The 13419-nt window shown below is 40.7% G+C and overlaps 1 protein-coding gene across 1 annotated transcript; it reads right to left on the reverse strand.

The window, feature by feature from the left end:
- Positions 1 to 1214: 1214 nt before the first annotated feature.
- On the reverse strand, positions 1215 to 12243 carry LOC148356585 (uncharacterized). The gene is made up of 7 exons (XM_088347938.1): positions 12049 to 12243; positions 8978 to 9186; positions 6756 to 6848; positions 6591 to 6680; positions 6318 to 6428; positions 6007 to 6130; positions 1215 to 3755 (listed from the first exon to the last, which is right to left on the reverse strand). Exons 1-7 carry the CDS (start codon positions 12071 to 12073, stop codon positions 2137 to 2139), a joined length of 2271 nt encoding a protein of 756 aa, XP_088204064.1. The 5' UTR covers positions 12074 to 12243; the 3' UTR covers positions 1215 to 2136.
- Positions 12244 to 13419: the final 1176 nt, after the last annotated feature.

Genomic DNA, 13419 nt, shown 5'->3' on the forward strand with positions numbered 1-13419 from the left:
CATTTTAAAATATTGTGCAATGGAGAGTATCCTTGTTATCTTTTTGACATTGTTATACAGTATTTGTATTTTCGTTGTATACCGATTTTTGGGGTTTGACTATCGACTTTTTTTTCAGAAACAGCTGTAATACAGCTATTCACCTTTTTTTCATACTGTTAAAGAGACAGAGTGTATTACTCGACAACCAGATGTCGCTGCACTGTGTACTGCAACCGAGAAAAATGATAAAAAGCATTAGAAAGAAAACCATCTATGGACTCTTAAAGTGACCAAACTTCACCATGTTTCTTTCATTGAGTTTTTAAGGGACTGGTGGAAGCAATGAAAGTTTCTCGACCAATGAGTATTTCAAAAAGCACATTTAAATGGTAGTTAATGTATTTTTACTTAGAATTTAAACAAAATGTTGTTTTTCTTTAATAATTTTTTTTCCACTAGAAGGCGCTAGAAAATACACACTGTCCCTTTCAATTTTGTGCCTAAAATATTTATGCTGTTTATGGTAGATATACGATTACATACGGAGGAGGGATTACATTTCTTAATGACCATTATATTTCCATTTGTATCAATCGATAATAGCCTTTATTTGGAGTCGATCGATACCAAACTGCCCAGTATCGCCTACCGCAATGAACACGTAAAGACAAGGTGCTAGGGGGGGGGATGGATCGATATTACTGCAACTAAGCAAGTACTTGTATCAGATCAACATCATTGTCTTGAGATGGATACTTAGCTACTCCAACAATTTCCTCAAAGCGCTGTTTATCGTAGCCACTTTTTAAGTTTATGCCTGACCCGTGACTGACAGACATACCCTTGGCGCCTCTCCCTACCTGGCCTGCCGCTGCATCCTGCCTGCCAGGCAGAAGAGAGGGCCTAGTCTATGTGGCCACTCCTTACAGAAAATAAAAATGACAGGCAAACAGAAAGTGCAGCCTGGGGTTGGTTACAGAAAAGGCCAATACCAAGTGTAATTTGTGTGGTAAAGTGGTCTGCTACTGGGGCAAGACCTCAAATTGACATAAACACATAAAAAGCTCACCCTGCAGAGAGCAAGGAGCTGCAACCAAAAATGCATTTTACAGTTCCTGAACCAAAACCTGTAAGGTAAGATAACCCCAATGTTAAGAGTGAGATCAACATTAGAGATTCGCAGGCGGAAGGTGACGTCTCCACTGAAGATGACTAAAGTAAGAGAAATGATCTCATCTTTTTCTATCGATTTTAATATTCTTACTGAGGTGTACAGACGTGCGATGACTTCACAAAATTCATATTAAAAAATGACCACTATGATAATGAAAACTAGAGTTAGGTTACACTTGCAATCATGAACACACTACCACCTAATAAAAAGAAAACTATATTCCAATGTGCTAAATCAGAGATGGCAAAGTAAAAAACACATCATGTAGTTCAGAGCAGGATAAATCTGTCCATGTGCATAACGAAAATAAATGTTAAAAAGCCAAGTGAACACAGTTGAAAATTGGAAACAAAATGTCTGTTCAAGAGTTTCATTTCTTGGACTTCACACACAAAACCTATGTGTGCTATGTGATACCAGTTGAATTTGTTTAGTTTCATCGTCAGAAATCAAATCACATAGTTCATTAAATGGTATGAGATCTATGAAGGCATATGCCTCAAAAGACAAAAAAAAATGCTTGAGTATCTGTTAATTAAGAGAATATAATCACGCTCTATTTCCATTTATAACAGAAATGCAGTAGATATATATATATATATATGTATAAATATACATATATATATATATATATATATATATATATATATATCATTTGATACATGGCATTGACGGAATGGCCCCGCCACACTTGAGAGGCAGAATACAAAAGAGAAAAATATTGTCATTTACGATACATCAACTTAACACATCAGTTCGGCACAAACATTACCTGTGCTGGGCATGATAAAGACTATATGACAGAGCACTGTATTCTATCCACATTTGGTGCAGCAATATTTTGTTTTAAATGTGCCATTTAAATGTTCACAACACAGCAACAAAGAAGCTACGTAGCGTTAGCATTTAGCAAGCTAACTAATGGAGATGAAAATTGTCATCAAAACACGTGAAATTGTTGACGGCTGCACCGTATTCCACTAATATTCATCAATGCCTTCCTCCTCGTCCTCATCAAATTTCCTCTTCAGGGTGTTTTTTTTCTGCTTACCCCTGTTCCTGCGCTTGGCAACAAAGTCCGGGTTGGCCTCGCGCAGATGCACCTGCTCGTGGTTCTTTAGCAGACCCGGCATGGTGAAGCCCTTGCCGCATGTGTTACACGTCCACGGCTTCTTGCAAGAGTGAGTCCGTTTGTGGACGTTGAGGTGCGACGCAAGCTTGTAGGTCTTGCCGCAAACGTCGCAACTGAAGGGTCGTTCATTGGTGTGCAGCCGGATGTGCACTTTTAGGTTTCCAACTTGCGTGAAGCTCTTCTCGCAGAGGGAGCAGCGATAGGGCCGCTCCCGGGTGTGGATCCTCAAGTGCACCCGCAGGCAATACTTGCTAGAGAACTTCTTTTGGCACACAGGGCAGGGGATCTTAGATTTAGGGATGTGGTCCTGCTGGTGGCGTTTCAAATCCGACAGGTACACGAAGGTCTTGCCGCACTGAGAGCAGAGGTACTGGCGCTCGCCTATGTGGTAGCCCATGTGGCGCTTGAGCAGGCTGGGCACCAGGAAGCGCTTACCGCAGCGCTCGCACATGTGCGGGCGGTCTCGGGTGTGCCAACGCTCGTGGTTGGACAGCTTAAAGGCGGTGGGGAAGCTCTTGTTGCAGTGTTTGCACGGAAAAGTCATCTGACTGGTGTGGCACTCCATGTGCCTCTTGAAGTAGGTGGACTGGGTGAAGCCTTTGTTGCAGATGTCGCAGTAGAAAGGCTTTTGGCCGTTGTGAGCTAGCATGTGCTTGGTGAGGCTCTGCAACTTGGCGAAGCACTTGCCGCACTGGCCGCAGGCGTAGGGTCGGGCCGTGCTGTGTGTCTTTAGGTGGTTGTTGAGGAAAGCCTGCGTGCGGAAACTTTTGCTGCACGAAGTGCATGCAAAGGGTTTTTCCCCAGTGTGGATGCGCTCATGGTCCGTGAGCTTGGATTGGTAAGGGAAGCTCTTGTCACACATACTGCAGTTGAAGCGGTCGGCAGGTGGTCGGATTTGCTTCTTTCTCCGGATGCTGGGCCGGTAGTAGTCATCGTCTGCAAACCTGTCCAGGGGGAGCGGTGGCAAGGCCGGGAGGGAGATGGTGTTGGTGGCGATCTGTGACACCCACTGGTGCAGGGTGACCCGCTGCGTTTGGAGCTTTTGGCCATCTTTAGTCACAGTGGAGTTGTAAGACGTCGTTTTTGCGGGCACTGTCAACACTTTGAAGGGGATGGATTTAAGGGGAGGGCGTGGTGGCTCCGATGTCACTGCTTTGTCATTTTCTGTGCTTTGCCCCACATTCACCTCAGGTACTGTTGTTTTGGAGAATATTTTTGTGACTTCTCTACGAGCTGTGTTTTCCGCCGGTAAGGGGTTGATGAAGACCTCTGTGTCATCAGAGTCAGCTGACATGTCGCCCGAGTCGTCTATGTTGGTGAGAGGCATCTCGATTGGAGGGCTTATTTCTGGTTCCAAAACAGGAACTGGTGGCGGTGGAGGTGGTGGAGGAGGCGGAGTCTCCACGACTTTGGGTCGGAAGGCTAGGGAGTTGAGAACGCAGTCCCCCACTGAAGATGAAATGGTTGCTGGACATAAAAAAAGGTTAGATTAAGCTTCTCAATCAAGACCGTAAAGGCAAGGGTCATTCAATAAATAAGGTGAATTTTTGGGCAGAAGGACTTCTAATACAGAAAAAAGTTTGATTTTTTTTTAACTTCTTCATATTCATATATTCAGTTAAGGCCTTTAATGTCAAGTCAGAGAGTGAGTATGGTATTTTCAAGCTTTTGCTTGAAAGTTATTGTTAAGTGTCACTCTGATATGTCTGTGTCACAATGTTGTCTTGATACCCTGTTCCTTTGTTCTATCAATCAAACCAATTTTTTACGAGTCCACCTTCTGTCTCCTTTCCCGTTTCCAAATCTGTAAAAGTGACTGTAAACCAACTTCGTTTTTGCTAGGCCTTCCTCAAGCTGAAATTAAACATTTGAAAGGAGGCTTCAAGATGTATTTATCTGAGCTTTTAACTGTCACAAGTGCCCAGTTCAAAATATCAACGCTAGGGTGACCGAGCCTTTGCTGTTGCCTTCCCCAGGCTCTGGAATCAACTTCCTGTTGAGAAGAGTCTCATTTCTGACCTGGGGCTCTTTAAATCCAGGCAAAAAAACAATTTATTCAGCATAGCTTTTAATACTCAGCAGTAAGATGGCACTTTGATTATATTTTATCTTATTTGATCCTGATATATTTTATTGTCCTTTATTGATTTTTTTTTGTTTGGTTTTTACTTATTGCTTCTCTTTTATTATCTAATGTGAAGCACTGTTACACCAAAATGACTGTTGCAAAGGGCTGAACAAACAAAGTACATAAAAAAAAAAAAAACAGGAAAAGGCGAGGAGCTCAGCAGTTCTGTACTGCAACCGTCACCGGAACTGAAGAGCAAAGGGGATGAAAGCTCTGAGAGTCTCCTGGGACCCAAGTGAGCCCCTATCGTTATTTACAGAAGAGTGTGAAATGGAAAATTACTGTTCTTTGGAAGTGATCATTTGCAATCTGTGAAGTGGTTCGATGGATCTTTATCAGTCTTAAACAGCAGCTTTAAGATTTTTAAGAAAAGGGACTTCAAGGATGCTCCCTTTCAAATTAACCAACATAACTGAGGATAAATGGTAACATAAGTTATGACTTTAAATTACTCTGCTGGATTTCTCATTTTTTTAGTTAAGTCATGCTACATCTCATACAATGTGTGATATTGTAGAGGAAAAGGGAAAAAATAGGAACATTTTTCTGCCTTATTAGGTTTGAGGGAGGTTCGCTGATGGGTTGTCTGCCTTTCTAGAGTGCTCACACTTCAAAGGGAACGTCAACATACAGGGAATAGTCCAACTTGGATCAGAATTTGGATTTTTAGACAAATCTAAATTAATTGTTTGCAAGACTAATAACAAACAAACCTGTGTACATGACTTATACAAATATTCCGATTCGAAACTTCGTTATGCAAGTAGTAGCATTTAACTTTTGACATTGAATGAATATTATTTCAATAATGTCACTAACCACAAACAAAGTACCGAGCTGGTTTCTTGCTCGCTCCAAAATTGCTGCCTCTTGTGTGTTTGGACATTGCTTGCCAGAAGCATGGCAAAACACATAAGGCTTGTTTAAAGTGTAAGACAGAATTAGTGTGTCTCATTCTTCTCCTAGTCCACAGTTCTTTGAGGGACCAACAAATAAGAAAAAATCACGGAGAAACTGTGCATGCAAATAATGCACACAGGTCCATTTTGAAAATTCAAATTGGTATACATGCAAGAGTAATCTGAAAATGAAAGGACTAATTTAACAATTTTTATCTGACTATTTAAGGTCTGGCTGAGATAATAATTGGATCAGAGTGCGTGTTTACATGACTTCGTATAATCGGAATACCGGATATAGTCCGATTCAATGGTTTACATGCTTGTATGTAAACATAACTAAATATTGAAATTTATGTCTAGGATGGAAATGTCTACAGAAACCAGGCAATATAATTGAGGTGAACTTACTACAGGCAAAAAGAGTGGTCTGTAAAAGAGACAGTTTAAAAATACAAGTAATACTCTAACTACCGCATCAGCCTCCAAATTACTTGAATTTGAGACCTCTACTTTAGAAGGAGATTGGCATGCTACAACCCTGTGCTATTAATGCATGCATCAATTGTGGCCATTTTACTAGTATTACAGTTTGACATATTCATCAATTTAATGTGTACCAGCTGACGCTTCCAAGAAAATAGTAAGAGATCTACTGTGCCTCCAACCCCAACAAAAAGCAAGTTCATACCTTTACTAGATATCAGTCCTTTAGACTGCTGGTACAAGAGAAGGGTCTTGAGATCTCCACCAACAGAGATGACTCCTCCGCATGCCTCCAGCGTAGCCGGTTCTGATGAAATCATGGAGCTGAGCTGAGGTGGAAAACGATGACTCAAATGATGTTACAAGGTATTAACTGCCAATGAGCACATTTAATCTATTATGTTGTGGAATTCGAAGGCAGAGCAGCCAACTTATAGTTTTCTAGGACTTGATTTCTAAGATTGCAATGTGGTGTTTGCATGTTTTTTTTTATTTTAATTTTGTGGGCAATCATACCTGGGAGAGATTTGGAACAGGAAGCAGTTGCTCCAATTTGCACACCAGACCGGCAATCAGAGTTTGCAGTGCGGTGTCAAATTTTGTGCCATATTGCAGAGGGAAAACTTCCTGTGTAGCAAAAGCCAAGAAGAGCTTCACTGACAGCAAAAAGGTTTCCATGGTGACAGCTTTTGTCATTGTTGTTATTATAAACACTGCAAGAATCCAGCGTATCTGTGACAAATTGGATCCTAGCCCAACAATGTGTCATTCCAGGGAGGCATAGTGTACCTTAAAGAAGAGCTTCCTCTCCGTGGGACTTTTCAGCAGATTCTGGACCAGCACCATGAAGTTGGTTTGACATTTCTCTACTTCTACATCCTTTAGTAACAGAAATACTTTAAAATTTAACAACGCTTAAAACTTGGGGGGAAAACTCAGCATTCACATTCTTACCCCTGCAGGTGCAACAATCTTCAGTTTATTGATTAGCGTTTGAATAGCACGGGCATCTGGTTGGCCCTCCCCTTGGAGCAAATCCAAAATGATCTAAAAGAAACAAATAGTACCACAATTGGATGACTATAGCTTGGTCAACAGTGTTTCCATTAGTGTTATTTTCCACAAAATATAAATAACATTTGCACTATTTAGATTTAAATAAAATACTTATATGCATTTATTTAAGACTGATTCTCTTCCTGTAATATTCCAAAAACTCACAATAATAATGCAATGTTTATCAGCTAAGTAGAAGATGAAGATAAAAATATACAGGGTTTGTACACGTTTTTCATGGCCAAATTCAAGCACTTTTTAAGGATTTTCAAAAAACGATTTTCCAATATCTCAAGTACCATTAATATAAGAACTCTGGTGTCAATCGTGTATTTTGCAAATCCACAAATATATGTGCCATTTGAATATATGATTTTTAATCTTGCATGTGCATTTATCACGACATATGATTTGATAGTGGATTTAATATGGATCTGAACAATATGTATGCAAGTATTTTTTAGACAAATCTCTCCCCATATAGGTGTTGGGTAAACATGACGGTAATATGTAGCTTACATTTTCAGTTGCAGGAAGTTCCTCCCATTACAACTTACCAGTGGGAAACCCTTACTACATTTCTTTGCATTGCCCATAATAAATGTCCATCATTGATATGTAATCCCTGCACTAGTGCACGTTTCATAGTGCCCTGTTTAGGTGTATCATGTACCCTTCCTCTTGGACACGACCTGTTGGTGGCTTTGACAATTCAAAGGATTATGCCATACAAACCAATGCCAACTGCCGTTTATCACGATTGAAGAAATGCAATGGCAAAGACAAGCCACCAAAGAGCAGTGTTGGGACCATTTTTAAGCAGACTCATTTTATCTCTCTTCGTTAATGTGTGGTCTTTTGAGTCAGACTATAATAAAACATGGCAACAATTTCAAGTATTTACAACTTTTTCAGCCAAAATAAGAGCGCTTTTCAAGTATTGAAAACACAGGAAATTTCCACCCATATGCAGTCTGAAAAATATTGGGACAAGGCATGAAGAGTTAAATAATATTCGAATAAAAATATATCATAATATATCATAGGGCAACTTCAAGCGGTAGAATTCGAAATATTCAACTTTTAAAAAATTGTCTAAAATTATGCATCACACCACAATTTGGAATCAACCCAAAAACTAAACACACATACACACAATCACAAAGAAAACCCAGCCAAACCTATGCTCTAATCAATAGAGTCTAATGTATTACCTTACATTTTTTCCCGATGAATTCAAATTTTGTTGGATCCCTTAACCACTAAAGTCGTAGGGGCACCATTTCCGGTGGTGTGTCTAGGGCAAGTACAGCCTGCACAACAATCATAAAAACCGTAAAATAATATTTTTCATCTTTGCTATTGTAGACTCCTCTAGCTTGGCTCTCAGGTTTTTAATGGAGTTACTGCTCTGTTTTTTTTACTTGAGCTAGTGGATCAAAGCTACAGCTTGTTCATGGGCCAAATGTTAATGGGTTGCATTTAGTGCATATTCGAGACGACTGGATCGCTAGCATTAGTGGTTAGCATAGAAGATGCTTGCATTAGACACCAGCATCAACTACCTGACCACTAGATTTTGTGGCCAGCAGTTGGTGCTGTATTGGAGTGAGAGCAGAAGGCTTCTCCTGCTACTGGTATCCATAGAAATCAGTACTATTTATTTCATGTGAGCAAACCCCTACTCCCAAAAATGGCCTGGAGAGGGATGGGCACCACCAGGCTGTACTTGCCCAAGACACACCACAAAAATGGTGCCCTGACGACCCAGGTGGGTAGGGGATCCTGGAACCGCGGATGGTACCATTAGCATTTAGTTTCGCTTATTTGGCAGATGAACTGACGGTGGGGCAATGATGACACAGGCCAGGAGATGACAGTGACGAGTAAAAAACTTCAAAATCCCATAAAGCTCCTTTAAGGAGGCAAGACATATTATATTAAATGAAAATCCTTTTAATTCCGGAATATTTCTGAATAACTGTATTGAAAATTTTTAGCAATACTTTATTATAATTATATTTTCGAGTGAAGCAAAAATAATACCTGCAACCGCAATGACAAAAATAAGTGAATTCATTGTTTGATCACCTGATTTTACTACTCAAATACTCGCTTACCCTTGCACGCAAACCCAAGACAAGCTGAGCAGTCTGCTTGAAACTCATGAGCTCTGGAACTGTCTGCGTCACCATGGTGACAAACTCTTCCACCTTTTTGTACTGCCTGATGTCTCTCTGGCGGATCACCTGCCACATGAACGAGTACGTCAACTGCAGCGGGGAGGCCAGCAGTCGAAGGGAGGCCAGGGACAGAGCCCCTCCTGAACCTGGGCAGGTCACACAGTAAAGCGTTAGTAAGCAGGAAAGCTATCCGTTTATTCTCGAATCGTCGCAAAGCACTTCAATAGGGCTGCATGATTAACCGAAATATAATCGACATTGCGATGTGACGTAGTGCGATTGTGTAATCGCAAAACACTGCGTTTTTTTTCTCAAAGGTTTATATACAGCAACCCTAACAAAGCTCTTTAGAAGAGGGCGCTGTTTACTCAAATGTAACCCCTTAACAATCCTGTAAAATTGAATGCTGTTGTTGAACTGTTTGGAGAACAGGAAACACTCTTAAGTTATCACTTCAAGGGCTACTAACATGAAGTATTCTAAGTTGGAACACGCAGAAAAAGTAGGTTATTATTCTGGCCTAAATATTTTTATTTTTTTGCAATCACCTGCAAGATGAATGTGGCATGGGCATCTTAGCAGGAAAACACCTGGAACAATACAATAAAGGCCTACCCTACCCAGGTTAAAGTTGATCACCATCTGAAAAACTATTAGAACTTTCTACACGGCGGCTGAGTGGTTAGTGCGTCCGCAGCACAGTTCTGAGGTCATGGGATCAATTCCAGCTACCAGCCTTTCTGTGCGGAGTTTGCATGTTCTTCCCGTGCTTGCGTGGGTTTCCTCCAGGCGTTATAGTTTCATCCCACATTCCAAAAACATCAATTTCAAGTTAATTGGCCGGTCCAAATTGTCCCTAAGAGTGAACGAGCGAGTGAGTCGTCTGTCTCTGTGTGCCCTGCAACTGGCTGGCAACCAGTTGAGGGTGTCCCCTGCCCACTGCCCAGAGATGGTTGGGATGGGCTCCAGCACTCCAATAACCTTACTGAGGATAAGCGGTGCAGATAATGGATGGATAATTACCGACTCCACTCATGGAAGAATGTATGTATTGGTAGGTCATGCATCCAATGGTTAACTACTTACAAAAATAACAAAACTACCACAGAAAATACATCTTTCTTTTAAAATCAAAAATCGCATATAATTAGTTAATGGATTTTTGCCCAGTATTTAAATCGATGTTTTTTTTACTAGATTTTTTTTTGTTCCGATCTGATCTGATTAGCCGTACCGCTTATCCTCATTAGGGTCGCGGGGTTTTTTGGTTCCACAAGGAGAAATTAAATATTACACACTGTACCTTTAACAAATTATGTTAGTTTACCACTAGTGGGCGCTAAATAATACACTCTTTCTTTTGGTTTGCGTTGTAGTTATTTAATAAAAATGAAAACATTTTAGTGCTTCAAATCTGTATGCTGTGTTTAACGTATTTATAAGGTGACTCAAGGGGGAGGCATTCAATTGTTCAATGATCATGACATTTCCAAATAAAAAATATCAGTGTCGAATCGCAATTGATTGATACCCATATTTACTTGGATCGGATCTATACCAAAATTCCAAGTATTGCCCAACCCTTATTCCTAACCAATAGGCCATATCGTACAACGTTTTAATGGTGCATTACGGGAAATAATTCAGTCAGAACAACGCTGTACAACTTAGAACTGTTTAAAATTAAGTGTGATAATGATAAACAATCGAATATCTTTTCCTGTGTTATCTACAGGCAGGCGATAGAGAATTTTGGTATTGATCTGATCCAAGTAAATACGAGGTACTATTGATCGATCAAAACCAATCCAAAACTGTATGCACAGAAATGTCATAATAATTGAATTGAATTGAAATTTCGAAACGGAACGAAGATTTCGAAATCTAAATAAACCAAACGCTAGTCAATTTTTTTTTCTTCTTGAAAAGGTTGTCGGCCACCCGGGCGGAGATGTTTTGTAAGTTGTACGCCCGATGTAAAAGATGCACGCCCAGGCCATCCGGGCAGACGTTATTTCAGACACTGCTTCAGGTAGGGTGGCCAGAAACATTTGGCCCTCGCTTCTGCCTGGCAGGCAGGATGCAGCAGCAGGCCAGGTAGGGAGAGGAACCTGTCAGTCACACAATCACTTGAGACCGGGAGGTTTCCAGTTCGAGTCATACCTACAATTTACAACATTAAGGTTTGGATTTGGGGGGCTGGGCTACATTAAATTCTGGAAAAAATCCTATTAAAAAATCAAGTAAAAAATAAAAATACGAGCGGCCTATAGCAGCACTTTGATGAACTTGGTGGACAAGAGTATCAATCCCATCCAAGTACTTGCCTGGTATCGATGATGTCGATATTCGTATTGATCCGCCCACCCCTGATTGTCATCTAGATCCCTAGTGGTCTCCTGCACAGTCCATTATAGCTTATTATTTTTGATGTTACTATTGAGTCGGGCCGCGAAAACAGTCACACATTAAACCGTGGTACAGAAAAGGGTACCGACCACTGGGCTACACCAATGAAAATATATTATCGACAATTTCATTGGGCATTGACATTATTGAGCATAATATGCTAGGATGCTGGTAAATCACTTGGAACCGGAAGCTTAAACAATAATAGTCGCAATTCGAAAAATCATACCCAAAATGAGCAAAAGCATGCACATTGAACATAGATACAATCGCAAAAAAATCTATTTAATCCAACAAGAAACACATGTATTGATTTTGCTCATTTTACATTTAAAATTAAAAAGGACGTAGCAAAATACACCACGCAGTAGGCGATTGGGACATCCGGGTAACAGTTTTATTTTACTCAAGCGCGTTCAAGACTCATGACGTCTTTTTCTTCGCCGTGCTGCTAAAAACGCGGGTGCATCATTTACGGTCTTCATTGAATATTAATATATTTATTTTTTCCCTTACAACCATCAACTGAAGGCGCCATATTTTATTCAACTGTTCTTGGCGGCAGCTGTTAGCTCGCTGGTGTTAGCTTAGCAACTTACCGACACCCTCGGACCGCCTCTCCATTCCCTGGCTGCTGGTAAACGTTGCAAAAACTCCAAAGTGAAAATCAGTTACACAAATATTCAAAATTTGTCGTTTGCTTAAATGTGGACTATACAAAAGTAAGTAAATGTCCTTTTCTTGAACGTCAAGCCAGGGAGAATAATGGCGACCTCGGCTAATGACTTTCCAAAACAAAAGCTTTGTTGTTTCCGGCGGAAGTTACTTTATAAAATAAAATATCCTCTTTCGAAATGAGACGTTTCAGTGCCTTGCGATTTGAAACGTTAATTACATTACGTCAACTTGTCAAATGGGGGTGACGGATTTTTGGAGGACATTGCTTCCCCATGGTGGATTGTAAGGACATTATATTTGGAAAAGGAGGAAAAACGATCAACACATTGACTTACCTGTCAACTTTTACGTCTTCTCTTTATTTTGCACGTTTTTTGATCATTTAAAATTGTGCACAGGGACACAAAAATAGAATATTTTGCTTCGTATAATAAGTAACTGTATATGTACTGCAAGTGACGAAATAACTAAAAAAGCTGTAAGATTTTTGTGTGTGTTCTTTACTTCTTAAATAAAATAACTTTCTTTACAGAAATGATTTTTGTTTTTATTTTATATAGTTTACAAACGTTCTGCGAGTAAATAGATGCCGAATTGGTATCATTTATACACGGATCAATTGGCTGAGGTTTATAGGTATCAGCATAAAGAACCCCAGCTTCTCAATACCAGAACAGAAGCAGGACCCAGTGGCGTGACGTTTACCACAAGTTTTATTGAAAGAGAGAGGAAGCACTGCGCCCACGATCCGGAGTTCGCTGAGTGCAGGAAACAAGTCGCTCTCGTACTCGGATTGTGATCCGAACAGGGAAGTGGATCTTCCGTCGCGAGCGATGGCGGTGTCAGGGACGAAAAAAAGGGTTCGGCAGCCGGGACTGGGAGAGCAAGGCGTGGTCGGGGACAGAAACGAGTCGTAAGCCAGAACGGGAGAGCAGACGTAGTCTGGGACAAAAAGAGGTCGTAAACAGGGACGGAAGAACAGACGTGGTCAGAATCAAAAGGTACAGACGGAAGCAAAAACGGGACAAGTAGGAGTCAGGATCGAAAAAGGCTTGCCTAGTATACACTGAGGTTCGCAGACGGACTGACAACAGGGGACAGACAGGACTGGGTTCAAATAGTGAAAGGGAGCAAATCATAACCCACGGCGGTTGGCGCCAAATGAGCGGGCACAGGTGAATCACATCAGTAATCATGACATGTGGATTAAAACAAAAAATGCAACCCAAATATAGGAACACATTTTTCTGGATGTTAGTTGTAATCAAAGAGAGAACCAGACAGTACACGTG

Source organism: Urocampus carinirostris, chromosome 11 (assembly GCF_059441175.1).
Source record: "Urocampus carinirostris isolate Australia breed hairy pipefish chromosome 11, RoL_Ucar_1.0, whole genome shotgun sequence".
NCBI lineage: Eukaryota > Metazoa > Chordata > Actinopteri > Syngnathiformes > Syngnathidae > Urocampus > Urocampus carinirostris.

Coding starts and splice junctions, on each gene's coding strand:
- LOC148356585 (XM_088347938.1), bottom strand. CDS start 12,073: ATGGAGAGGCGGTCCGAGGGTGTCG. Junction 6,131..6,317: donor CTGTTCCAAATCTCTCCCAG/GTATGATTGCCC, acceptor TTTCCACCTCAG/CTCAGCTCCATGATTTCATC. Junction 3,756..6,006: donor AGGACTGATATCTAGTAAAG/GTATGAACTTGC, acceptor TTTTATGTCCAG/CAACCATTTCATCTTCAGTG.